We start from the raw sequence: 26,601 nt of genomic DNA, 5'->3' as shown, positions 1-26,601 counted from the left end.
TTGATTGTTACTCTTCAATATCAGGTTACAAACTGAACCTAACAAAAATGGAGGTGATGGCATTGAACGCTCCTGTGGCGCTCACAACGATTCAACAGTTGGGGCTGGAAGAAAACTAAAATATTTAGGTGTCCTCTTTGCACCATCTATTGAAGAAATAATTCAACTCAACACAGATCATTTGATGGATGTAGTATCCAAAATGACGACTAGATGGTCGCCACTTCGTTTATCTTGGTGGGGGAGATTAGAGACCATCAAGATGATGATCTCTCCTGTGATTAACTATACTTTGAGTATGATACCAGTATATCTCAACAAGTCTACTTATAAAATGATTGAATCCGTACTCACTAAGTTTTTGTGGAATAACTCTTCTCCGCGTATCAGTCTTCAGAAATTAAAAAGGGATAAATTAGATGGAGGAGTCCGTTTTCCTAGCTTCTATGAGTACCACTCGGCCATGATGTTGAGACAATGCACTAATTAGATTCGTGAATCTACAGAAGATGTCCTTCCTGCATGGGTTATTCTGGAATCTGAAACAGCTAATTCAGCAGATCTACTCCATTCTACATTCACACGTGCTGACCCTGGCACGCAAAACAATCCAGTTTCTTCTTCAACTTTGGCACTTAAAGAGACGGACAAACTGCTGAAAACAAAATGTAAAGACACTACTTACATCTACCTTTGGAACAACTCTAAAATAGTCATTCAGAACAAAACAATTAAGCAGAAAGGTCATGCAGCTGCTTGGTACACATTACTTATCAATCTCAAATTTAATAATGATTTGGCGTTATGTGATATATGGGCAAAAGATACTGGTGTCACTCTTGCGAGGAAAAACTGGCCACAGCTGTGGAAGGACACATATAAAACGCTACATTCTGCAGCTATTACTCAATCTATGTTCTTTTTGATGCACAGGGCATTCTGGACGGGATCCGGAAGGTTCGCCCCCCACATTTCGCCCCCAGCAGTTCGCCCCTCACATTTCGCCCCCCACCTTTCGCCCCCAGACACATTTCGCCCCCACACATTTCGCCCCCGCACATTTCGCCCCCCGGATGTTTCGCCCCCACACATTTCGCCCCCGCACATTTCGCCCCTGAGTGTCAGACTATTCCTCTCGCAGGCGATTTCTTTGCCGACACGACGGCGCTCTCGATGAGGGAGAGGACGGTGGGGGCGGCCCGCCCGGAACTTGCGTGCGGGTCCGCCCGCCTTAGAGCGCTGCGCCTTCTTGCCGATCGGCTTTCTGCCCTCGGCGTTTTTTAAACTTGTTGCCGGCTCTCCCCGCGTGGAGCTGCTGCAGGAGGGGGGGTGCGGCTTGCAAGGAGTCGGGGCGTCGGCCGCGCCGGCTTTCAGGGCCGCCGACTCCCTCCTCCCTGGCCGCAGGTTGCTTTGCCGTTCGGGGTCGGCTAATCGTTGGGGGGGGCGGCACCTCTGCCCAGGCCGCGGGCCGCGTGTGAGCCAGCAGCTCGCGGCACCGAACAACTCTCTTCCTGGCAACTATATGAGCGGGGCGGGTCGCCCCACACGTGCGGGCTGGTCCGCCTGCCCGGGAGCGTCGGATCGGATTCCTGCCCTTAGCCGGTAGTCTTCCCTCCTCTCATACCGCGGGCCGCGTTGGAGCCAGCGGCCCGCGGCGCAAAAACGCACCGTACCGGCGCTCCCCTCCTCCCGGCCGGGCCGCTTGGGGGCTCCTTCTCCCCCTCCGGCACCAATGGCCGACCGCACCAGACCGGCGCTTCCTTCCTCCCAGGCCGCGAGCCGCGTAGGAGCCAGCGGCCCGCGGCAAAAAACGCATTAGACCGGCGCTCCCTTCCTCCCAGGCCGCGAGCCGCATTAGGGCCAGCAGCTCGCGGCGCAGAACGCGCGTGCCGGCGCTCCCCCTGTAGCGGCTGGCGGCGCCGACCGCAGCGGACCGGCGCTCCCCTACTGCCGGGCCGCGGGCCGCGTTGGGGTTGTCTGCTCGCGGTGGCGTTCGGGGTCGGCTGGTCGTTGGGGGGGGGCCGCGCCTCTGCGCGGGCTGCGTTTGGGCTGGCGGCTCGCAGCGCCGAGCGACTCTCTTCGCGCTGGGGGGCGGCGCCGGCGTTCGGGGGCGCATCAGCATACTCCCTGACTCCTTAAAAAAAAAACCCGCTACCAATTCAAAGTGCACAGCTGGCGGCCCTGCAGCTCCGGACTTCCCCACACCCGCTCTCTCCCCCCCCCCCCCCCGATCACTATTATTTTAAATGTTATGGCAGCCACGGCGCTGTATCCATCGGAGGAGACTTCTAACCTCGGCCTGCCCCGGAACTCTTCCTGCAACAGCAACTTCATGGCCGAGGTTAGAAGTCTCCTCCGATGGATACAGCGCCGTGGCTGCCATAACATTTAAAATAATAGTGATCGGGGGGGGGGGGGGAGAGAGCAGGTGTGGGGAAGTCCGGAGCTGCAGGGCCGACATTAGAGGCAGTGAGAACAGCCAGCTGTGCACTTTGAATTTGTAGCCTGCCGTCGTGTCGGCAAAGAAATCGCCTGCGAGAGGAATAGTCTGACACTCAGGGGCGAAATGTGCGGGGGCGAAATGTGTGGGGGCGAAACATCCGGGGGGCGAAATGTGCGGGGGCGAAATGTGTGGGGGCGAAACATCCGGGGGGCGAAATGTGCGGGGGCGAAATGTGAGGGGCGAATTGCTGGGGGCGAAATGTGGGGGGCGAAACTTCCGTGAACCATTCTGGACTCCCCATAAACTTTCTAAGTTGCCCAACTCTGAGGTTAATTGCTGTTGGTCTTGCAAATCTGAAGTTGGTAAATTAGATCATATGATCTTTCACTGCCCCCCAGTTCATACTTTTCGGTTACGAATCTGGAAAACTATAACTGAGATTATTGATATTCAAGAACAATTAACACTGGTTGTAGTGATTTATGGTGCATATGGGTTAACAGATATTATTCCAGGCCCAAAAGCTAAATTGCTTAGATGTTTAATTATGATTGCGTTGAAACTCATATTCACTAATTGGAAAAATCCAGATAACTTATCGCATGCTTTATGGTGGCATAACATTTGCTTAATTATGAGATACGAACGTAGCTTTGCTATTAAACATGACAGTGTTTCTAAGCATGATAATATCTGGCATCCTCTGTTAGATTATTGTGACAACATACTTAAGAGCACATGATTTCTGCTGTGTCTGTAATTTATGCACTTTTGGAAAATTGTTAGACTTTACTCACTTTGGATTGATTGTCATCTATTGTTCAATTTTATTCTTTTCTTTTTTCTTCTTATGGCTCATTACATTCTTACAGTCTCTGCAAATATTTGTATTACTGTTTATTCATAAAACCAATAAAAAACATTGAACTTAAAAAAAAAAGAAAACCAATGAAAGAAAGCACCCCCTCCCTAAAAATGGCATAAAGCCATACTAAAATCATGTTCCCGGCGCTTGGCTTGGGCTAAGTCCAAACTTACTGTTCCACGGGGCTTTCCAAAATTGGACCAACCAGTCTCTATGGTCAGCGACCATCACTCCCTAGCTGTAGTTATAAGTCACAACAGGGCCACTGAAGATTGATGAGTCAAACAACCCTTTCCCCGAGATACGCAAAGCCATTTAGAGCGCTGCTGCAGACAGCCCATATGCTGTGGTGGGGAAGTTGAATCTGAATGGTCTTTATCCAATGGGGCAAGAACATCAGGGAGTAGCTGAGTTGCCTCCGTCAACGAACGGAGCCAGTGTAATTTACCCTCCATGTAGAAAACCAACGCAAATGGGTGTTGCCTCTTGTATTTAATACCCTTATCCAGAAGCTATCGTGTATATGGCTTAAATTCATATCAACAACATAAAGCACTGGCTGCTAGATCCTGATAGATCTCGATGGGGTAAGTATCCCACTGAAAAAGAGCCTTTTTACATGCTTGCGCCAGGATCGCTTCTTTCAACTTGAAATTCTTAAAGCACACCACTATGTTATGGGGCACATTTGCACATGGCTGCCTGTCTGATGTGCTCACTGATCAGGAGAGGTTGCATGAGGAGTGTCATTAAGAAGGGAGCCCACCAGCTTCTGGATTGTTAATTCACAATCGGTGTAATTAGGCAATTCAGGGAGGCCCTGAAATCAGAGGTTATATCTACGAGACCTGTTCTCCAGGTCCTCCATTTTATCTAGAAGGTAAATATCTGTTGTCTTACAATCCTGAAACAATGTTTCCAAGCTTGAGAGTACCTCTTGATGTTCCTCGAGTCAGGACTCCAATTCCATGAGCCGAGAGCCCAACCCAGCAAGCTCTCCTCACAAATCAGTGGCTAGAGTAGAAAGTTCCATATGAACAGCCTTAATGTTCATATGGAACTTAACATCTAGCAAAAGACGGAAATCTACCAGTGGAGCCAGACTTTGTATCTGCTCTATTGTTTTAATTATAGGCAAAACCGCACCCTGCGGCCCACAAGTTGTTTCCACCACCATGATACCTTGGGCATGGGTCTGCTGCAGAAGGCTGATACGCAAATGTTGTTAGTTCTGATCGAACTGTCGCTCCCTTTTTTATAGCCAAATAATCAGAGATAATGGGGGTATCCAAACATCAAAATAGAGTCCCCGATGATATGCTTAAAGCTAGATTAAAGATAGATATAGGGAGCCGAGTCCTTTGGTACCTGATTGCCGCGTTAATTTAAAATTAACATGGCAATCAGGCAACACTCAAACATATAAACTAGCATTATATGGTCTATCTTTAGCACCACCTTGTCCCTGAAGAAGTCATTGAAACGTGTACCATGTTGAAGAGGTGTTGTTGCAAAAACAAGTTCATTTATATAGTCTTTATGATTATAATACAATATAAAAAGTTTTATTAACTTATTCAGCGGAAGTAAATTAAAGAAAAATTGAAGAAAAACAGATAAAATCTGAAATGAGTAATATAAAATATGGGATCGATGACGATTGCTACCAATAAGGGTTGTGCTACCCTGTTGGCATTCTGAAGATCCCTGAAGATAGAGTTGTTGCTGTAAACTTCATATTAGGAAGTTTGCATGTTATGATGTATTGACACTAAGGCTTAGCAAAAATAATCTTGGGGGGGTCACGTGATGGCTGGTACCTAAGTGGACGTCTGAGCACAGCGCTCCACTCCGACTTCCACGATTTCTCCCTCTTACTATTTGTCCATGACTGGTGGAGACTCCTTTTCGGACGCCTTTGACTAGGTCAGTGCAGGGGAACATCGTTGTGCTCCGTGGTGGCGCCAATTTAATCTCCGTGTTACGGGGAATGCCGCCAAAAGTTTCCCAGCCGGTGAAACCTAGTGGGAGCCCAGCGTGCAAGATGGCGGGGACGCAAACAGACACCCCAGCGGATTGCTTCTCCAACGTGCTGCAGGTGTCCATGAGGCATTTATCACAGTTGATAAACTTGCTAAACTGCATGCCCCCAGGGATGAATTAAAGGATGCTCTGGCGGGATAAGCGGCACAACTTCATCAAGTGGAGGTGCGATTGTTGGCCCAGGAAGATTACGCGGTGGTGGCGGACAGCAGGCTAGACACTCTAGAAACACGAGTCTGCCAACTTAGGGAGAAGGTCGAGGATCAGGAGAACAGGGCCCGACAGAAGAACCTCAGGATCATTGGAATCCCGGAGAGTGATAAAAATCCTGAGCTCCTATACATCGTGGAGCGGTGGCTGCCGAAGGAGCTGGGCCTGCTGGAGCAGGCGGGCCCTGTGGTGGTGGAACGCTTACACCACGTGGGGCAACGCCGAGAGAGTGATGGCCACAGAACACCGAGAGCCGTGTTGGCCCGTTTCCACAATTATGCTATAAAAGCTCGTTTGCTTGACCTTTTTAAGAAGTCCCGGCACCTGGCCTATGAGGGCACAAAGATTTTAATCTTTCAAGACTTTTCTACTAAGGTGGTCGAACAGCATAGAACCTTTACGCCTTACTGCTCTCAACTGGTCGCAAGAGGGATCAGATTTGCCTTCTTATACCCGGCTAAGGTGTGCTTGACCCACGAGAATCGCACCTTTACTGTATCTAAGGTGGAGGAGCTGAAGCGTTTCATTGAGAGTCTCCCCGCCCAGTAGGAGAACTGTGGAACCTTTGTTGCTATTTGCATGGTGGATGCCTATGGGAGCTATTGCCTTGGAGAATGATACTCGATCCCCCTTTCTTCTCTGCATTTCCACCTTGTGGGGGACCCATCCTTGTCCATGAGGATGTCTCCGGTGTCACGTTGGGAGAGACTTTATGGAGGACCTTGACTTCTCTGCTTGCTGCCTTGGATGGCGGAGGCTTGGATGGGGTGCTCGGAGAGTGGGCTTTTATTGCAGGGCTGCCTCCCTTTCGGAGCTTTGTTGGATGCTTCTTGGACCACTTTAGGTTTTGATGATGGGGGCTTGTTGCCTTATACAGTTTGGAGAGTGATGTTTCCCTAAGTTCTTAGTTCTTTATTGAGTTCTTTGTATTTTTCTTTCTTTTGTCTAGTTTACCCACTGGTCATGGACTGCACTGGATTCTGCTGTTGGAATCGACCTTGGGGGGTGGATGGGAAAGGGGTTTGGGGGGAGTGTGAGTATCTGTGTATGCTTGGAAGTTGGGGTTGGTTGTAATGGGGCTGTGGATGAGAGTGTGGATCTGGGATGGGGAGTCGTTGAGTGGGGGTGGGGGAGGGTAGGGGGAACGTCTGTAGGGGGTTTGTTTGAAGGAACAGGAAGTTTTCTTGGGGGGATCGGGAGGGTGGGCTGCGCCCTGGGAGTCTGTCTCAGCACGATTTACTGTGTGAGTGGGCAGCGTGTCGGCTCGGCTGGGAGGCCGTTGCTGTCCCATGTGGTTTTTCATATACACTTGTGCTACACCTCGCCCTCATGAGCGGTGTTAAAATTGCTAGCTTTAATGTTGATGGGTTGCACTTTCCTGTCAAGCGTAGCAAGGTGCTCCAATATTGTAGGAAACTGCAGGTTGATGTTTTGCTCCTTCAAGAAACGCACCTCAGTGCCTTTGAGCATGCCAAACTACGTAGGGATTGGGTGGGCGAGTTTGTCTATGCCTCTTATAACAGCAGACAAAGGGGCATTGCTGTGCTTTTCCACAAGAAATATACTTGCACGCTACACAAATTGATTCCGGACCCTGAGGGTCGCTATGTGATATGGATAGGGGAGTTTTGGGGGGGAAATATGCTTTTTGTTCAATATATGCCCCAATGTTTACTCTCATCGATTTTTCTCTGTTCTTGTGGCTGCCCTTGCCCCCTTCTCCAAGTACCAACTAGTGCTAGGTGGGGATTTTAATATTACTGCTGACCCTCTTATTGATTGCAAACCTCCCAAGCCTTGCTTACATCATAGGGAACATAAGGGGGTCAACTTTGTCAATCATCAGCTGGGCCTTGTGGACCTGTGGCGCACGCTTCATCCTGACGAATCTGATTTTACCTATCATTCTTCAGTGCACAATGTGCTTAGTCATTTAGACTACTTGTTAGTGGCCCCGTCCCTTTTGACTGGAGTTAAGCAAGCGCTGATGGAAGATGGCGTACTATCTGACCATCACTTGGTCTGGATGGAGCTGCTTTACCTGCAGGTGCTGCAGAGGTCGTTGTCTGGTTGGAGAATGAATCCCACCCTCTATGAGGACGCAGACTTCCGGGCTTTTCTGAAAAAACAATGGGATTCTTATCTAGCAGACAACCCCGCTTCTGATGTTTCGGAGGTGGTGTTCTGGAAGGCCAGCAAAGCAGGTTTACGGGGTAAAATCATTGCTTACACTACACACAAGCGGAAGGTCCAAGACCAGACACTGTTGGACTTGGCGCATCAATTGTGGATGGTGCGGGGTGATCTGCATAAATCTGGGTCTTTAGCCCTCAGGAGTCGGTACCTGGGGCTGCGACGTCAAATTAATTAGCTGTTGGCTCAGAGGGCCTTACGGGACATTCAGATGTACAAGTATTGCATGCATTGCTGGGGAAATAAGGCAGGAAAATTGCTGGCCTCCTTGGTCAATCAAAGAGCTCATAAGCGTCTTATCTCTAAAATACGGGCTCAGGATGGCACTGAGGCGACCATATTGCTGACTATTCAGCAGAGTTTTGTAACTTTTTATCAAGCCTTGTATGAATGGGGGGACTGTGACACCAAGCAGTGGGATACTTTTTTTTGGGACCTTTCTCTCCCTACTTTGACGCAGGAGAAGCAGGATAAGCTTAAAGTGCCGGTGCAAGCAATGGAAATTCAGAGAGCTATACAGGCGTTGAAATTAGCTAAAGCACCCAGTCCTGATGGATTGTGCCCTGAATAGTACAAACTGCTGGGGATCAGGTGATAGGTCCCTTTCGAGCTTTATGCCAGGTTCAGGGGGTGGGGGGAGAATTGCCCCCGCATAGGCTTAACCACGTCCATATTGTTGTACTCCCGAAGTCTGGTTGAGCGGAGGACCAGCTGGGGTCATATCGGCCCATTTCTTTGTTAAACCAAGATATCAAATTGTTTGCTGCCATCATGGCTGCACGACTTGGTCAGGTTCTGCCTTTCTTGGTCCACCCGGACCAGGCAGGCTTTGTTCCGGGCCAGTATTCCTCTGCTAAAGTCCTAAGGTCATTCTTGGTGTTGCAGAATCCTGCTGTGCTGCGGGGACATCCCGGCCAGGAAAATGCCCTTATTATCATCCTGGATGCCAAAAAGGCGTTTGACAAGATTTTATGGGATTACCTTTTTTGGGTCCTGCCCCAGTTGGGCATTCTGAGGGGTTTCCTGGCTGGGATCCTCAATCTCTATGAGCAACCAACTGCGCAATTTTTGGTAAATGGTGCGCTCACCTCCTCCTTCTCCCTGGCTAGGGGTACCCGGCAGGGCTGCCCGCTATCCCCTATGTTATTTGTGCTGGCACTAGAACCTTTAGCAGCCAAGATCTGGCAACAGCAGGTCTTACGTGGTATACAGCTGGGGTCTCAAGAATTTAAAATTAACTTGTTTGCAGATGACATGCTCATTTTTTTGGGTGATGCGGTTGTTGGAGTCCCTATGTTGATAGGGCTTATTCGCCACTTTGGCGCGTTTTCGGGTCTGCGGATTAATTTTTATAAATCTGAGGCTTTAGCGGTTAACTCGACGTGCGTTCTGCGCAATGATCCTACCTTTCCATTACAGTGGTCTCAGGGTTCGATTAAGTATCTGGGGGTCTACTTGCATGCGGATCATCGGGTGGTATACCGGAAAAATGTGGTGGACAAATTGGACGCTATTAGAGCGTTATGTCGGCAGTGGATGGACTTTCCGATTTTGTTTCTTGGTCGCATAGCTCTCATTAAGATGGCCTTCCTGCCGAAATTGCTCTATCCCCTGCAAATGGCGCCTCGTTGGATTAAACAAACGGATGTGCAGGTTTATAAGAGTATTGTTTCCTCTTTCATTTGGTGCTCTCAGTGGGCGAGAATTGGATATCATAAATTGATTAGAGAGCGTGCTCAGGAGGGAGTGAATCTGCCTGACCTACGTCTATATAATGTGGCGGCTCTGCTCCGATGGGTGAATGAGGTGTACTCTGGCGTGTCTAAGTTTGCCCCGTCAGGGTTCTGGCAATTATTGGCTGCTCCGGTGTCGGTGTTTAATGTTTTGTGGAATGGAGCAGGGGCTTGTGTCTCTTTGCTTCAACCCCTGCGCAGTGCATGGTGCTGGTGGCAATTGGTAGTGGGGGGCTCAACGGGCCCCTCCCCCTTTATGGAGTTCGTGGCCAGTCCTAGCTTCCCCACTGGTACGCATGCCTTCTTTTTGAGAGCTCGCAGGACCGGCTGTCAATTTGTGGGTCAGATCACCGAGTTGGGCTCGGGGTTGATTCCTAGTTTCCAGTCTTATCAGGATCATTGGATGTGGAGCGCAGGATCGATACTGGCTTATCTACAACTTTGCAGTTACTGCTCCTCACTCCGCTCGCCAAGTGGGCAGGTACCTGCTTTTTCCCCACTGGATCAGGCTTTTCTTTCCACCTCTCTTGAGTTTAACACGTTATCAGACTGGTACAAAATGGGGAGGTCCTGGAAGCCTGCCAGGTTTCTGGACTTAATGGCTGAGGCTTGGAGCTCTGAGTTGGTAGAGGAGGTTACAGTTGAGGAATTGGCTTTGTGTTTTGATGAATGTGCTAGGGCTTCCCCTAACGTGGCTTTGCATGAGATTCATCTTAATATCTTACATAGAGCTTGCATCACGCGATGCAAGGGGAGTACCATGGGCCTGTGGCCGGATGCTTTTTGCCCTCGTTGCCTGGTTCTCTGAGATACGATGGTGAATCATTTCTTGCAATGCTCTTTTGTGGGACCTTTGTGGGTGCAGGTGCTCCGGGTGGTAGAGGATGTTCTGGGGCGGCCTCTGGAATGTTCTTATAAATAAAATCTATGCTGCTGGGTGTCACGGGTCCCCTGGTTGAGGCCGGTATTACAGAGCCTTCTCGACGCTTTGTGTTAGTAGCTCTGGGGCTCACTAAAAAGCTTATTTTGCAACACTGGATAGGAGAAGTGCGCCCTACGATCCAACAGTGGAGGGCCAGCATGTCCCAAATGGTGACTTGGGAGCGATAGCGCAGGAAGGGTACCACTAGCTGGAAGACGGTGGCTTATTTGGATTGTTCAAGTTCTTTCTAGAGTGGGTCAGATTCCTGGGATGCAGAGGGGGTTGGGGGGAGGGCTCTGGGAAGGTGGAGTGAGGGGGGTTTCTGTATTAAAAATTTGGACTTTGCATAGGAAATATCTCTGTTTGCTCATTTGACTGGTAGTATTGTACATCTGTATTGCTGTTTTTTTTGCATTTTGTTGCTTACTGCTTGGCTGTTGTACATTTCTCCTGTGCTCTGTTCCTCTAATAAATATATATAAAAAAAACAAATAATAATAATAATCTTGAGGTCTTTTCCTCATCTTTCAATGTGTTCACCAGTTCACCAGTAGTATGACAATTTAGAACACAAATTTTCTCCTCTCTTGTAATTTTGAACATTAATACATGGCTATTAATTCAGAAAATGGAAAATCAACTATTTTTCAGTTGCAGTAAGAATGGCCTTAGCGCAAGGGAAAAATCTGCATAAGGTTTTTTTTTTTACCACAGCTTAGTAAAGAGTATGTATTTTATATAGCTATGTATTTTGTTTGTCTCTTAAGTTTTTTACTTTGTGTGGATTAGGAAGGGACAGTAGACATTTTTAAAAATAAATGAATAAATAGTCAAAATGTTGCCTTGTCCCAAGCCTGTGCAAACTATAGTTTAATCTGTACAGATTGCAGCTACTATTCCTCATGTCAGGCCTGTGTAAACTGCAGCCATATCTGTTGCTGCTTATTCTTTACTTTTGCAGGCCAAAGTCACTCTTACTCATCCTCACTTCATATAGGCAACTATTCCTCTTTCCTGAGCCATGGCCCTTCCCTTCAACTCAGGACACATGGTGAATTGAAACCACAGTTGAAGAATCCCTGCCTAGAGTACAGGAGCCTGTGACATGCTCTGCACCAACTACAGCTATATCTTCATATGGTTGTAAAACATTTACTGTTCTGAAAACTGTTTTATGTTTTCATATGTCTTTCAGGGTTTTTTCTGCAACACAGAAGGTGACTTTGAAGAGTGGTGCCAGCATATAAGAAAGGTGTGTTTATCTATGTATTCAAATGTATCCTAAAATCATCTTCTTGGGTAAAAGAAGATATATAATTTTCATACATGTTCATTTGGGAATGCAAGCAGGCACTAGAAGAGAGAGAATGTACAGATGTTCCCTCATTCCCTCCTTCTTCCAGCTGTATCTATCCATCTCTTACATGCTCAGGCCCAATTTTACCAGTTTCACCCCTCCCAGCTGTTCAGTTACAGCTACAGCAGAACATGTCCAAGAAATATTTTGAAAACTTTGTATTTCCTGTTTACTTCCTTTATTTATTTTTAAATCCTTCATAAGTTTTCCTGTTTATATTTATTTAGATTTCCAGTTGTCATTTCTTTAATATCTCCTTATGTACACTTCCTCACTGCTTTGCCTATGACCAAAACAAATTTAACTGTTTGGGGAGATTACAGTATACGGTATTAAAGTGGAGGTTGGGGCTGGTGTGGAGTCGAGCGGGCAGGATGATGCAGATTAAAATTATTAAAGTAGGGTGGCAACATCTACATCAGCAGTAGAGGGATAAGAACATTTATTTATTTATTTTAAAAATTTGTATACCGTTTAAAACTAAACGGTTTACATAATTTACATACATAATTTTAAAACAAAAATATGATAAAATAAACATACAGACAATTCTCAGAAATCATGTCTACAAAATAATACCATAGCTTGCATAGTAAAGATCATAAATAATTCATCAACTCTGCCATAAAAATAGTCTTACTGTGTCAGACCAATAGTCCATCAAGCCCAGTAGTCCAGTCTCACAGTGGCCAATCCAGGTCACTAATACCTGGCCAAAACCCAAAGAGTAGCAACATTCCAAACTACCGATCCAGGGCAAGCAGAGGCTTCCCCGTGTCTTAATAACAGACTATGAATTTGTCCAAACCTTTCTTAAAACCAGGTACGCTTTCTGCTTTTACCATAACCTCTGGCAACGCATTCCAGAGCTTAACTGTTCTCTGAGTGAAAAAATGTTTCCTCCTATTAGTTTAGAAAGTATTTCCCTGCAATTTCTTTGTGTGTCCCATAGTCTTCGTAATTTTTGACAGGGTGAAAAATCAATCCACTTGTAGCTGTTCTACTCCACTCAGGATTTTGTAGACTTCAATCATATCTCCCCTCAGCCTTTTCTTTTCCAAGCTGAAGAGCCCTAACATTTTTAGTCTTTCCTCATACAAAAGGAGTTCCATCCCCTTTATCATCTTGGTCGCTCTTCTTTGAACCTTTTCTAGTGCCGCTATATCTTTCTTGAGAAAAGGAGATCAGAATTGAACGCAATACTCCAGGTGAGGTCGCACCGTGCAGCGATACAGAGGCATTATAATATCTTTAGTCTTGTTAACCATCCCTTTTTTTAATAATTCCTAGCATCTTGTTTGCTTTTTTGGCCACCGTCACACATTGGGCAGAAGATTTCATCGTATTGTCTACAATGACACACAGATCCCTTTCTTGGGTGCTAACCCCCAAGGTGGACTCTAACATCCAGTAACTGTGATTTGGATTATTCTTCCTAATATGCATCATTTTGCATTTGTCCACACTAAATTTCATCTGCCATTTAGATGCCCAGTCTTCCAATTTCCTAAGGTATGCCTGCAATATTTCACAATCTGCATGCGTTTTAACAACTTTGAACAATTTAGTGTCATCTGGAGAAATTGAACTGAAAACTGATGCTGAAGAAGAACCAGATATTTAAAAGCAGTCATCATAGCAGCAATTACTCGAAAAACAAGTCATCTGGTATCGATGGTATTCCAGTTGAATTAATCAAAGGCTCAGAAGGTGCTATCATGGTCTCATTCAATTGTGTCAACAGATTTGGAAGAAGAAAACATGGCCAACCGATTTGAGAAGATCACTGTTCATACCTATACCGAAGAAAGGTGACACCAAAGACTGTAACAACTGCAGAACGATTGCATTAATTACACACACTAGCAAAATATTTCCAAAAATAATACAACGAAGGCTACAGTCATACCTTGAGCAAGAACTACCTGAAGTTCAGACTGGTTTCTGAAAAGGTCGAGGAACAAGAGACATTATTGCCAATGTTAGATGGATATTGGAGAAGAGCAAAGAATACCAAAACCCCTATACTTTTGCCTCATTGACTACAGCTAAGCTTTTGACTGTGGGTCACGATAAACTATGGAGAACTCTAGCACAAATGGGAATACGCAAACATATAATTCAGCTGATAAAGAGCCTCTATGAAAATCAAAAAGCTGCAGTGAGAACAGAATAAGGCAACACTGATTGGTTTCTAATAAAATGTGGTGTCAGGCAAGGAAGCATCTTGTTACCTTACTTGTTCAACCTTTACGGTGAAGCCATCTTCAGAAAAGCAAATTTGGGTAACTCTTGAGTCTTGATTTGGGATCTAGTGGCGGACTTGGCTAAGATTATTAATCTAAGAGAGAAACATTCCCTCTACCTAACACTCCGAACACTCCGAACCAGACATCAAACATGAAGCTCTCCCTGCATACACACAAACTAGCCACCCTTCTGATAATCCTCCTCATCTCTAGTTGGAAAACAACAGCAAACAACTTACCCACCACAACCTCATCCGCCAGTACAACCAACTTCCAAATTCCCAACAGAAGAATACTCACATCAAGAAACCCGAACCACCACACCAGCACTCAACACCCAATCACTGTTACCTGGAGAAGAAGATCAACACCTCTGAAAACAAAATCTCATCCAACTCCCACAACACTCATATACCCGGAAACAACTTACATTCCCCAGACCGACACGACCTCCCTTACATGTGCCTATGTTAACATCAGATCTCTAGGACCCAAAACAGAAAACATAAAAAATTGGATAAAAACAGAAAAACTTGACTGCCTATTCCTCACTGAAACCTGGTTAACCTCAGACACAGACCCTAGAATAAAAGAAGTATGCCCGCCAGGATACAAAATAACAGTAACCTGCAGAGAGAAAAAAAGAGGAGGAGGACTAGCAATAATAATCAAGAACTCCCTAACTCTAAACATACTTGAGAAAACATCCACCCCACAAATGGATTTCCTAGCGTGTCAACTCACAAACCCAACACTAAAAAACTCTCTAAACTGCTTGCTCTGCTACATAACACCAGGAAACTGGACCACAGCGAGACCTGAATTTGAAAACTCCATCTACCAAAACTCATTAACAGCTGAATATAACCTCATCCTAGGAGACCTAAACCTACACCTAGAAGACACAACCTCCACACCAGCAAATAACTGTCTATCCTTCCTCAATGCCTTATCCTTCCAGATCCTAAACCCACAAACCACTCATGAAAAAGGTCATCAACTGGACATTGCTGCATTCATGTCTCACCAACCATCCAATCCAGCAATCCAAACTCCTAACGGAACATGGTCCCCATCCCTATGGTCAGACCACTACATCTATAACTTCAACATCAATTGGACCAAGACCAAACACACACCTCAATCAAAAAAAACCACATATACCTCACGCAAACATATCGACCCAACCATTTTCTGGTCAAATGTAGACGAAACTATCCAAGACTGCGACCCAAAAAACTTCATCTCCCACTGGAAAAATGTATCCACCAACATCCTTGATGATCTGGCACCCCTACAAACCAAAACCAGAACCAGCAGGAAATCAGACCAATGGTTTGATAATGAATTACTCCAACTCAAAAGACAGTGTAGAAGATTAGAAAGAAAATGGAGAAAAAAGAACCAAGATCAAACAAAAACCGACTGGAAAAAAAATCAACAAACAATACAAAAATCTACTAAAAGATAAGAGGAAAAGCTACTATACTAATCTCATAGGCACGGAAACCCAAGATTCCAAAAAAATATTCCAAATCCTGAAAGAATTAACAGACACCAAACCATACACTACCACCACGAACACACCTCCACCATCACCCACCCTCTTAGCAGAACACTTCAAGAACAAAATCACCAACACCAGAGCCACACTCATCCTTAACCCATCCCATCAAAATCCAATCACAATCCACCCTACAGGAAAAGAGGCAATCGCAGCAGACAGAATTTGGACTCAATTCCCTAACATACAATGGTCAGAATTCAACAAATTCTACAAAAAAATACAGCCATGCCTCCTGTGACCCTCAACCATTGCCCCTCATATCTCCTTACCACCTCTAGTGTAAAATTCCGCACCATAACTCTACAATGGATCCAATTCACGCTCACAGAAGGCACATTCCCTACTGACCTCAGCGAAATTGTCATCACCCCAATCCAAAAAGACCCAAAAGCACCACAAAACCTCCCATCTAACTTTAGACCTATAGCCTCAATTCCGCTATATGTCAAAATTATAGAAGGCCTAGTAGCCAAACTCCTCACCAATTACATAGAGGACCACAACCTACTCCACCCCATGCAATCAGGCTTCAGAACAAACTTCAGCACAGAGACACTACTAGGCTCCCTTATGGATACCGTCAGACAACAACTTAGTACAGGGAAAAAAATGCTACTCATACAACTGGACCTATCGGCGGCATTCGACTTAGTAGACCACAACATCCTTCTACAGATCTTAGATGCAATAGGCATCTCAGATAAAGTATACTCCTGGTTTGAAGGATTCCTAAAACTCAGAACCTACAGGGTAAAATCAAACAAAGAAAAGTCAGAATCCTGGTCAAACCCCTGCGGCGTACCACAAGGATCTCCACTATCCCCTACCCTCTTCAATCTCTACACTGCTTCCCTAGGAACGCATCTGGATAATCTAGGCATAACCTCCTATAGTTATGCGGATGACATCACCATCCTCGTCCCATACGATCATTCTAAACCTACCATGACAGACAAACTTCACCAAACACTTGAAGCAGTCACAAACCTGGATGAAAAATCACAAACTTAAACTCAACCAAGACAAAACCAAATTCATCCTCCTAGAAAATGACAAGATCCAAACCACAACCAACCTAGACATAAACGCAATCAAATATCCCATCCAAACCACCATAAAACTACTAGGCATGACCATAGACAGATGCTGCACTATGCAACCGCAAATAAATAAAACAATTCAAAAATCATTCGCAATCATGAGAAACCTGAGACAAGTCCGAAAAATCTTTGAAAGAACACAATTCCAACTTATAGTACAATCCCTAATACTAGGTATATTGGACTACTGTAACATACTCTTCCTTCCATGTCCTGCAAACTACGATAAGACAACTCCAAACAATCCAAAATACAGCTTTGAGACTCATCTACTCATTGAAAAAACATGACCATATCACTGAAGCCTTCATCAACTCACACTGGCTCCCAATCCAAGAAAGAATCCAATTCAAATTCTACTGCATATTATTTAAAACCCTACACGGAGACAGCCCATCATACCTGAACAATCGCCTCATCCAAGCACCCAGTACCAGACACAGAAAAACGCACTCCCCAATTCATACCCCCCCCAATCAAGGAAGTAAAAAGAACAAAACTACACGACGGCCTCCTAGCCACTCAAGCCGCAAGGCTGGACAACCAGATCTCCAACCTTCTGATGACCACCCCAGACTATAGGACGTTCAGAAAAGAAATAAAAACCACACTTTTCAAGAAATTCCCTGAAACAGCAATAACAACACGACCTCTAAATGCTCTTAAGATCTACAACTTACCTTTCTAGCTAATCATTGTAACTCTGTTTTTTTTAAATTAACCTTTTGTAATCCGCCTTGAACCGCAAGGTAATGGCGGAATAGAAATCCCTAATGTAATGTAATGTAATGTAATGTAATCCTCAGCTCTCTCAGTTAGAGCATAAAATTAATACTCAAGAAAAGGAAATTAAGACTATTAAAGTTGATTTACAAGATTTAAAAAATTCAACTCTGAATTCTTCCCAAGAAGTAAAAACCTCTAAACAAATTACAGAAACACTTGTGAGAGATAACATTAATTTAAGGAGAAAATTGGAGCCTCTAGAAAAATTTTTTCGGAATAACAATCTTAGATTGATCAATTTTCCTAGAGTTGCGGCAGTAACCCCTAGAGATATGTTGAAACATTATATGATGGAGGTATTGTAAATCTCCGAGGAATTGCTACTGCCAATTACCCAAGTGTATTATTTACCAATAAAAAGGGAAGAAAAGTTAAAGGAAGAAGATGATCAACGAGTACTTAATATATCTACAATGTTGGAACTTTCAGATAGTGAATTTGCAAAGTCGGTAAACACTTCTTACAGTAGCTTTGACACCAGACAAGAATTGGCTATTAAGACTTTTCTTTAAGAATAAATTTAAAGACTTTCTAGGATATAAAATACAAATGTATCCAGATCTGTCACGAGATACACAAAAATGTCGACGTGAATTTTTGTTGTTAAAGCCGGGAGTTATTGCTCTTGGGGCAACCTATTTTCTTCGCCACCCATGTAAATGTGTGATAGTGTATCAATTGTAAAAATATGTTTTCTTTGATCCTAGTCAACTGACAATCTTCTTATCAGCTGCTCGCCTGAAAAAAGAAGTGGATACTTGAAGCACTCATAAATTTTTATTTCCTGTCTTAGCCAATAACCCGTATCTTTACTTTTATTTCTTTGTTACTGAAAAGGATTAGGTCCCAATTCCTGCCCCATACTTTCTCTGTCTCTGTCATTTGGAAGTCAGGTGCACTCGGGGACATATCTTAAAGACCAGAAATCATCTTCCAAAACATGTCCAATTTATTGTTAGCTTTACATCCCTTTTATATCATTTTACATGAATCAGTGTTGTCAGCATGTGACATAAACACAAACCATATATGGACACAGGTCACATGAAGCTTTAAAGAAATCAGCATTTTTCCTAGCTAGAGACTGAAGTCCACAGAGGGTGCTGTGGTCAGCAGAGCTTATCTAAAGCTGTTTGCAAATATGGCTTTATGAAAACAATTGAAGTCACTTCACAACAAGATAACACACATCTTATCAAACATCAGAGAAGGAAAAACAAACAGGGTTTGGTTTTCTTACAGCTTCAAAACATATAGCCTAAGGAAAACTACCAAGGTACATGATACTGATACGTGTCCCTTCAATCCCCTCTTACGTCATGAAAATGACGTCATAAATGCACATCCCAAAGTGCACAAAAATTACTATGAAAAAGTATAGGACTTTCATTAGTCACCCAAACAAATGAGTTGAAATCAAATTAAACTCTAAAATCACATCGCGTTCCTCAGTATGCCACCCGTGATTAACGAATGGTAGCTGTCCTCATAGGAACCATGTCGTGTGTGATTTTATCTTTAAATATACTTTTTTGCTTTTTAACTTTTTATTTTTGTCAATAAATTATATAAAGTGCTTGTGCCTAATAATTTTAGCAACAGTAGCATATAGTAGCAATTACTTAGCTTTTATTTAATGACTGGGTCTGGTTCATTCCCCACCGACGCGTTTCATTACTTCATTACTTCATCCTTCCCCGACCCTGATGAAGTAATGAAACGCGTCGGTGGGGAATGAACCAGACCCAGTCATTAAATAAAAGCTAAGTAATTGCTACTATATGCTACTGTTGCTAAAATTATTAGGCACAAGCACTTTATATAATTTATTGACAAAAATAAAAAGTTAAAAAGCAAAAAAGTATATTTAAAGATAAAATCACACACGACATGGTTCCTATGAGGACAGCTACCATTCGTTAATCACGGGTGGCATACTGAGGAACGCGATGTGATTTTAGAGTTTAATTTGATTTGAACTCATTTGTTTGGGTGACTAATGAAAGTCCTATACTTTGTCATAAATGCACAGCATGAGCTGGAAGGGAGTGATACTCTAGATATGTCTCTCGAGGAGGGGTTTTAGGAGCTGTAATACGAATAACACAGTACATGAGCAGTCAAAGACAAGAGTGCAGATAATAATAAAGATTATAACAATAAAAAGGTCTTTTACCCAACCCTGCATTCAACTAAAGTGCTGATCCCAAGAATTAGATAAATCAGAGTTACATTTGAGCTCAGCAAAGAGGTCTGCTAATTTCTGAATGGCCATAGTAGGACCTATCTTGTCAGGAATAAAAGTACAACACCAGAAAGTACTGGGAAGAATTTTACAGAATTCTAGCTAGAATCATATCTAGGACCATACGATTTTGAAAACCATCTGAGATGTGGAGCCTAATTGATCAGCAATACCTTGCAAGGCGTCCCTAAAGTAGTTCACAAAGCATTGCTGATTATAATAAATTTAACTAATCCAATCAACATTCTTATTAATAGTAATAAAAGGGGAATAAGGGACTCAAACCCAGCCTTAACCTGAGCTCGGGCCTTAAATTCATCTGGGACCCCTCTTGGGACCCCTATAGTATCTATGTATACATGTGGATCAAAACAACCAAGGAGATCAGATTTATGTCGAGACAGAAAAGAAGAAAAACCATGTGAATAGGAAGGATGCCTTTCAGAAAAAATATGCAGGGAGCATGGTAACCTTAGCTAAAGTGCACTGGCCTATTCACTGGCTGGGTAGCTTAACAGGGAGCCAAAAGTCTCCATAGAGCCAGTAAATATCACCTAGGGTGAAAATCTGATGCTGCAACAATGGGGCATACCTATAATCCAAGACAGAACAATAACCTGGGGGTAAATTACCTACAAAACTACCCTGTGTCAGATTAGAAACATGACATGTGTAATTACCCTTATAGATGGTAATGGCAATATCAAGCTTTTTCTGTCCAGGCAGCAAAAGGTATTTAGAACACCACAGTGCACAAGGGGATAGATAAAATTAGAGGAGGTAGATAGATCCCATAAGAAAAACTGATGGGTCGGATAGCTAGACCTACCCTTAAACCACATGTCCATAATGTACATACCTTCATCAGTAGGTCTAGGGTTGTCAATAGTAAGAGAAAGCTTAATAATTTGTGCAGGAACACTTTTCCTATAACAGGTTCCAACCTTATGAAGGGTCATACAAGTAAGCAGTGTTTACCATTTTGGTCCACTTTTTTTAGAGTACTTTCTGGTTCATAAACCCAGTCAGTATCAATATTCCACCCTACCGCTCCCCAGAATGCACACTTATCCCCCCAACGTGAGTCAGTAACACATATATATATATATATACATATGTCTTTAGTTTTAGGAATCTCTGAGAACCAATGGCACAGCCTTGGGATATCAATTGATGAACAGTCCACAATGTCACAATACTCAAAATGAAGGTGACCACATGCACACTGCTGGAAGTATACCAAAGGGTAGCATACTGTCTGTCTTTCTGGATTCCAGTTGAAGGACAGCGTTTTTCGAGGGAGTAGTCCAGCTTGACGTCGTGTTCACAAAGAGGTGTCGGGGGTGCTGTTTACAGCAGGAGTGTCATTTACAGATGGGTATGGGCAGAAAGTGTCGTGGACCCAAAACACATCATCCCTGTAGACCCAGTTAGAAATGATCCATACAGGAAGAAAAACTAGCAGCAGCGTTGCCAGTAAGAGAATGATAAAGTTGGTAGAATGCTGCAATAAGATCATCATGTTGTTCCACTGGAGGAGGTGAAATCTGCGCAGGGAAGACTTGCTTCTGGGGTTTTAGGTTAACCCTCTTCAAGCGACTTTCGTGGATCCAAACAGGAAACTCCTCAGTGAGTGCAGCGGCCTGGTCACAGTGATCACAGTAGTGGGAAGGCTAAAGGGGAAATCCGTCTGCTTCCGATCCTTGGAAAGCTTCTGGACAATCACCAGGCTGGAAAAAATGGGTAGGAATCTGTGGAGAGAAAGGAGATGTGCAAGACACGTTTCTTTGAACAAGCCCTAATATTTCAATGAGATTTTGGACGTATTCCTCCTGTATCAAGGGAAGATCACTACTCTCAACTATTGAGGGTTTGTCTACCCATGGGGCGGGGAAAGGTCATCCCGTGAGAATCTCAAAGGGAGAGCAGCCAGATGTCTGTGCATACAGAAAGAGATACTTGAAAAGAGATGCTTGAAAAGCATTTCAAATATCATTCAGCAGCTGTACTCCAATGTGATCTAAATAAGAGATAGAAAACAAGAGAGAAACCATGTTGCCTGTACTGAATGTGGCAACATGTGACAATACCAGTACATTTACTTGATATAGCTATGGCAAAAGAGAGACAGTACTCAGTTACTTAAGGTTCTTAATTGAACATTCCAAAAAGATGTTTTTGCGTGCTGCATATAACTATTATGGCACTGCAGAGAGACCATACTGATGTACTGAATGTATTCAGAAATGTATACTGAATGGATCATATGTAGGGAACACCACGAAATAAACGCTGTATAAAGTAAAACTTTTTCTTAAACATATAACCCCTAACTAAACTATATTTAGAATCTGAAAGCTATAAGAAAAAGAACATTGTGCAGTTAGGCTAGTAAGAAGTGGAAAAAAGAGCTCTAGAAATGGCCAATATTATGTATCCTGGGGTACCCACTAAACTAAAACAAATAGACATGACACAGACAAAACATAAAGTTTTAAGCGTGAAGCTATTATTCCACCTGCCAAGTGTGCAGGGCTGAATTTAACTCTGCAAATAAACACATTGATATAAAAAAAAAACCAAAACAAAGAAACAATAATGTATATCATAACCATCTCATATTTGGAAAAAGGCATAAAGCTAATGTCTCTTTGGAGCGTCTCTATCTCTGCAGTGATAAAGAGGACCCTTGGAAAACATTAGAAATATCTGTGCCAAAACTGATCTGGGATGGCTATGTATATATCCGAACTACTGCTAAGAAAAAGAAAAAAACATTTTAAATTAGCAACATCCTAATTTCAGTTAAAACAATAGAAAGGAATTGTGTTTTCCAATTTGTTTTCAATTCACAAACGTGCCAGCTGTAATTATCCAGCTATATATATCTGTATCAAGGAGCAAAAAGGTCAAGAATGAAAATATCACTAGCAAGAAGTTGAAATGTCGAGCGAGCACTACGATAACCAGATAACCAATACCATGATATTGGGTAATGAATAAGGGAGAGCTAGCAGCTGGTATCCAGGGTTTCCCCTCTTTGCACCAAAGTCCGTCCAAAAGGGCGGCTTTGGGCACCCGCCAAATGCCAGGCATCAAGTTCAGAGGGGAGTAACAAAGGACTGAAACTGTGAAAAAAAGAGGAAGAGAATCCTGTTCACCCTTGAGACTCAGGAGCCCATTTAAAAGAAGGGCTTGGACATTGTGAAAAGTGTGAAGGGTAATGGGGTGACCAAGGGTCAGAGGAGTAACCATCTCTACCACCATAGCACAAGCAGCCAGGGCTTTCTTGAACAGCAGTGACTATAGAAAAAAAAGGCAACAGAGCGTAACTTACCGCCATGTTCTCCCTTCATGGTGTTACAATAGTCCCAAACAAAGAGATAAAACATATGGGCATAAGCAGGAAGACCCAGACCTGGGCTAGAAACCAAAGCACATCTCAAATGTCCAACATTTCCTGAGTCCATCTGATAAGAGCAGTCATTTCAGAAACCAGGGTCTGTCTCAGAATCTGGTCATAGAAGGAACAAGCAGAGATCCATTGGCGGCAGTGACCAATCATATCAAGAAAAGTAAGCATGTCTTTCTTGGTAACTGGGCGGGGCAGATCCAGAACAGCAGCAATGCGGAAAGTGCAGATTTTCCTCTGACCATGAGACAGGACAAAACCCAGGTATTTCACTTCAGATTTACAACCAGTGCAGTTTATTTTGTGACACCTTGTGACCACACACAGACAACCATTGTAAAGGTGCAAACTATCAGCCTGACAGGTCTCCTGAATTATGGAACACAAAAAGAGGTACAGAATGAGGACAGAACCATGAGGGGCTGAGCATGGCTGTAGAATAGCCCGGAGGACAATGGAGTCAACATAGCCCTGGGGCATTCCACACCAGATATACTGTTGCTTAAAAGTGAAGGTAAAAAGGGGCTGAAAAGCCTCGCCAACAGGGACTAAAAAAAAACATTCTTTAGGACAATGACAGAAAAAAAACATTGGCTGCCGGTGGAATGGAGGAGAGGAAGAAACATAAGTGCAATGAGAATTACCAAAACATTAACAGCCCTAAAGTCTAGGACGAAGCGGGGAATGCCATCAGCTTTGCAACAAGAGCGATAGTGGTTTTGATAATGCCGGAGGAAAGAAAAGTGACAAGCAGTGGAATCTCACCGTACTGCTTGATGCAATGAGAATGAGTAACTTCAAAGAAGCACTATAGGGGGTACATGAAATACAACATTGTCAGTGAAAGCCCAAAACCGGGAAGTCTGGGGGGAGGGGCAAAAGCATTCATGCACGGACCCTGATAATGAAAGCAAAGAACAGCGTCTGGCAGTCAAAAGTGCATTTGTACATTATAGAATTCAGATTTGTCAAAATAGAAAAAAATGAGGTTTACAGTCAGAAAGAGAAAACCAAAATCGCATTCCTTAAGGTCAGTAACTAGATATCCAAATAAGCACAGAGAAAATTCACAATTGGCTAATCTTCTAAAAACAAAACAAAACAAAATTTTGCCAGCACAGAACACAAAGGAAGCAGCCGTAGAAGAAACACACAGAATAAATCAGGATCAAACTATTGTATGTTCAAAAGGAAGACAAAAAAACAGTGCTTGTGTACAAACTACAAGGGAAAGATCTTAGACTGATTCAAACAGCGCTTGCAATTCATTCCACATAACAGCATGTCCTACCTCAGTGTTAAACACATAAACAGTGCAAACATATACGGGAAAGGATTGGTGACACAGAGAGATGTGAGCTGAAGGAAGAATGTCACACACACACAACAACATAAGCCTTACAAGTCTCATCTGTCTAGGAGGGGGAGAATCCTAAGTGCCTTTATGACTCATTATAAAAACAATATAACAATGCAAAAATATTCGCTTATCTTACCTTATAAGCGAGGTACAGTAATAAGAGACAATAAAATCTTATCTAATATAATAAAACGCTAGGCCGCGCATGCGCAGTTCCATCGCGTGGGTCCGTTTTCCGTGAGATGTACAGCATCTCAGATAGGAGTGCGCCGGAAACACTCTCTCTCTCCTCCCCAGAGACGGATATCGGACATGGCGGCTGTCAGCCCGTGCTGTTTTTTGATCTGCCCTGCTCCTTGCCTGAAGTCCTCTCTCCTCCCCCGAGGCTGATGTCGGACGCGGCGGTTGTCTCCCCCGAGGCGGATGATCTTATGGGAATCAATGTTCTTCGCTCTGCCCTGCTCCTTGCCTTACTATATTTTTAAGTTGAAAGACCAGGCAACGGCTCCTCTCAGGATCCCCACCTGCGTCGGAAGTCCAATGCAGTCGGGGATCTTGAGAGGAGCCGCCGCCGCCGTGTCTTTCAACTTAAAAATATACTAAGGCAAGGAGCAGGGCAGAACGATCTTCAAAATGGCGGCAAATCGATCTCCGTTCCTCCGGTGGGGGGGTCTGGGAGGAGAGGGATCGCGGCCACACCGAGGAGCCCAGCAATTTTCCGCTGTCTGGGACCCAACTCATTTGCCGCCCCCCCCCTCTTCCCTTACCGCGGGCCCGCCTGGCGATTTAAGCAGCGTGTCAGCAGTCTTCACACGCTGCTTCGGGCCCTTCTACTGGCCTGATTTACTCTGGCACGTCCGGAGCAAATCAGGGCAGTAGAAGGGCCCGAAGCAGCGTGTGAAGAGTGCTGACACGCTGCTTGAATCGCCATGTGTAGTCGGGCCCGCGGGAAGGGAAGGGGCAAAGGACTCAGGCCCGCGTTTGTAGTCGCGACTGTGGGAAAGGAAAGAGAGTAGAGGAAACGCTAATGCAGGCACGGGGAACTGGTGTGGGGGAGGGAAATGGAAGGGGGAGGGAATGCTACTTTGGACAGACAGACAGAGGGAGGAAGGAAGACAGAAAGACAAGAAGAAAGACACAGGGGCAGGTGCACAGGGAACTGGTGTGGGGGGAGGGAATGCTGCTTTGGACAGACAGACAGAGGGAGGAAGGGACACAGAAAGACAAGAAGAAAGACACAGGGGCAGGTGCACAGGGAACTGGTGTGGGGGGAGGAAATGCTGCTTTGGACATACAGACGGAGGAAGGGACACAGAAAGACAAGAAGAAAGACAGGGGGTAGATGCGGGACAGTGGGAGTCGCGTCAGGAGGGATGCGGGATGCCGCAGAGGGAACTTTTCCAATGGGTGCAAACTGGGGCGGCTGTTGGGAGCCTCTGATCACGGGCAGAGCAAGGTAAGTGTATCATAGGGATAAGAAGGAGGAGGAGGGGGGGAGAAAAAGGAAGGGACGCCTACTGCTGGACAGGGGGAGAAGGAAAGAGGTGCTGATGGACGGGGGGGTGAAGAAAAAGGAACGGAGGCCTAATGTTGGACAGGGGGAGAAGGGAAGGTGCTGCTGGACAGGGGGGAGGTAAAACAAAGGTAGAAGGGCTGCTGCTGCATAAGGAGAGCTGTGAAGGGGTGGTGGTGGACACAGGGGAGGTAAAAGGAAGGGAGAATGGACCGGGGGTTGCAGGCAAGGGGTGGTGATGGACAGCCAAGGAAAAAGAAAGACAGAAAGAAAGAAAGCGGCTAAGGAGAGAGAGAGAAAGAAATAAAGAGAGACACACACACATATATTCTAGCACCCGTTAATGTAACGGGCTATAAGACTAGTACTCTATAAAATTTTTAACCTCACAAATGACAGAGTGGGCAGGGGGGTTCTATAAATAATTTCATTCTTCCCGAAAGAATGGCAGCTGCTTATATTTACAAGGGGCGCTTACTGAAAGTACCCCGAGATTTTCCCCAAAAAACTCCGTAATAGAACCCAAAAGCTTGAACTTAAAATAAAGGGTGGGTACAGGTCACCAATACCAGTGAGCATTAAAGAACAGAAAAAAATTCAGAA

The 26,601-nt window shown here is 44.4% G+C and overlaps 1 protein-coding gene across 10 annotated transcripts in view; it reads left to right on the top strand.

Annotated features, from left to right (window-relative positions):
* ATG4B (autophagy related 4B cysteine peptidase) overlaps window positions 1–26,601 on the top strand; it is a 669,563-nt gene that overhangs the window by 537,640 nt on the left and 105,322 nt on the right. For 9 of the 10 annotated variants that reach the window (XM_033957652.1, XM_033957647.1, XM_033957650.1 and 6 more), the window contains one exon: window positions 11,605–11,661. The exons of the other annotated variant lie outside the window; for it this stretch is intronic. In XM_033957652.1, coding sequence (XP_033813543.1) covers window positions 11,605–11,661 — 57 coding nt within the window. The remainder of the gene's footprint in view (window positions 1–11,604; window positions 11,662–26,601) is intronic. 10 annotated transcript variants of the gene reach the window in all.

Source organism: Geotrypetes seraphini, chromosome 9 (assembly GCF_902459505.1).
Source record: "Geotrypetes seraphini chromosome 9, aGeoSer1.1, whole genome shotgun sequence".
NCBI lineage: Eukaryota > Metazoa > Chordata > Amphibia > Gymnophiona > Dermophiidae > Geotrypetes > Geotrypetes seraphini.
This window is presented reverse-complemented; position numbering and strand designations above follow the sequence as displayed.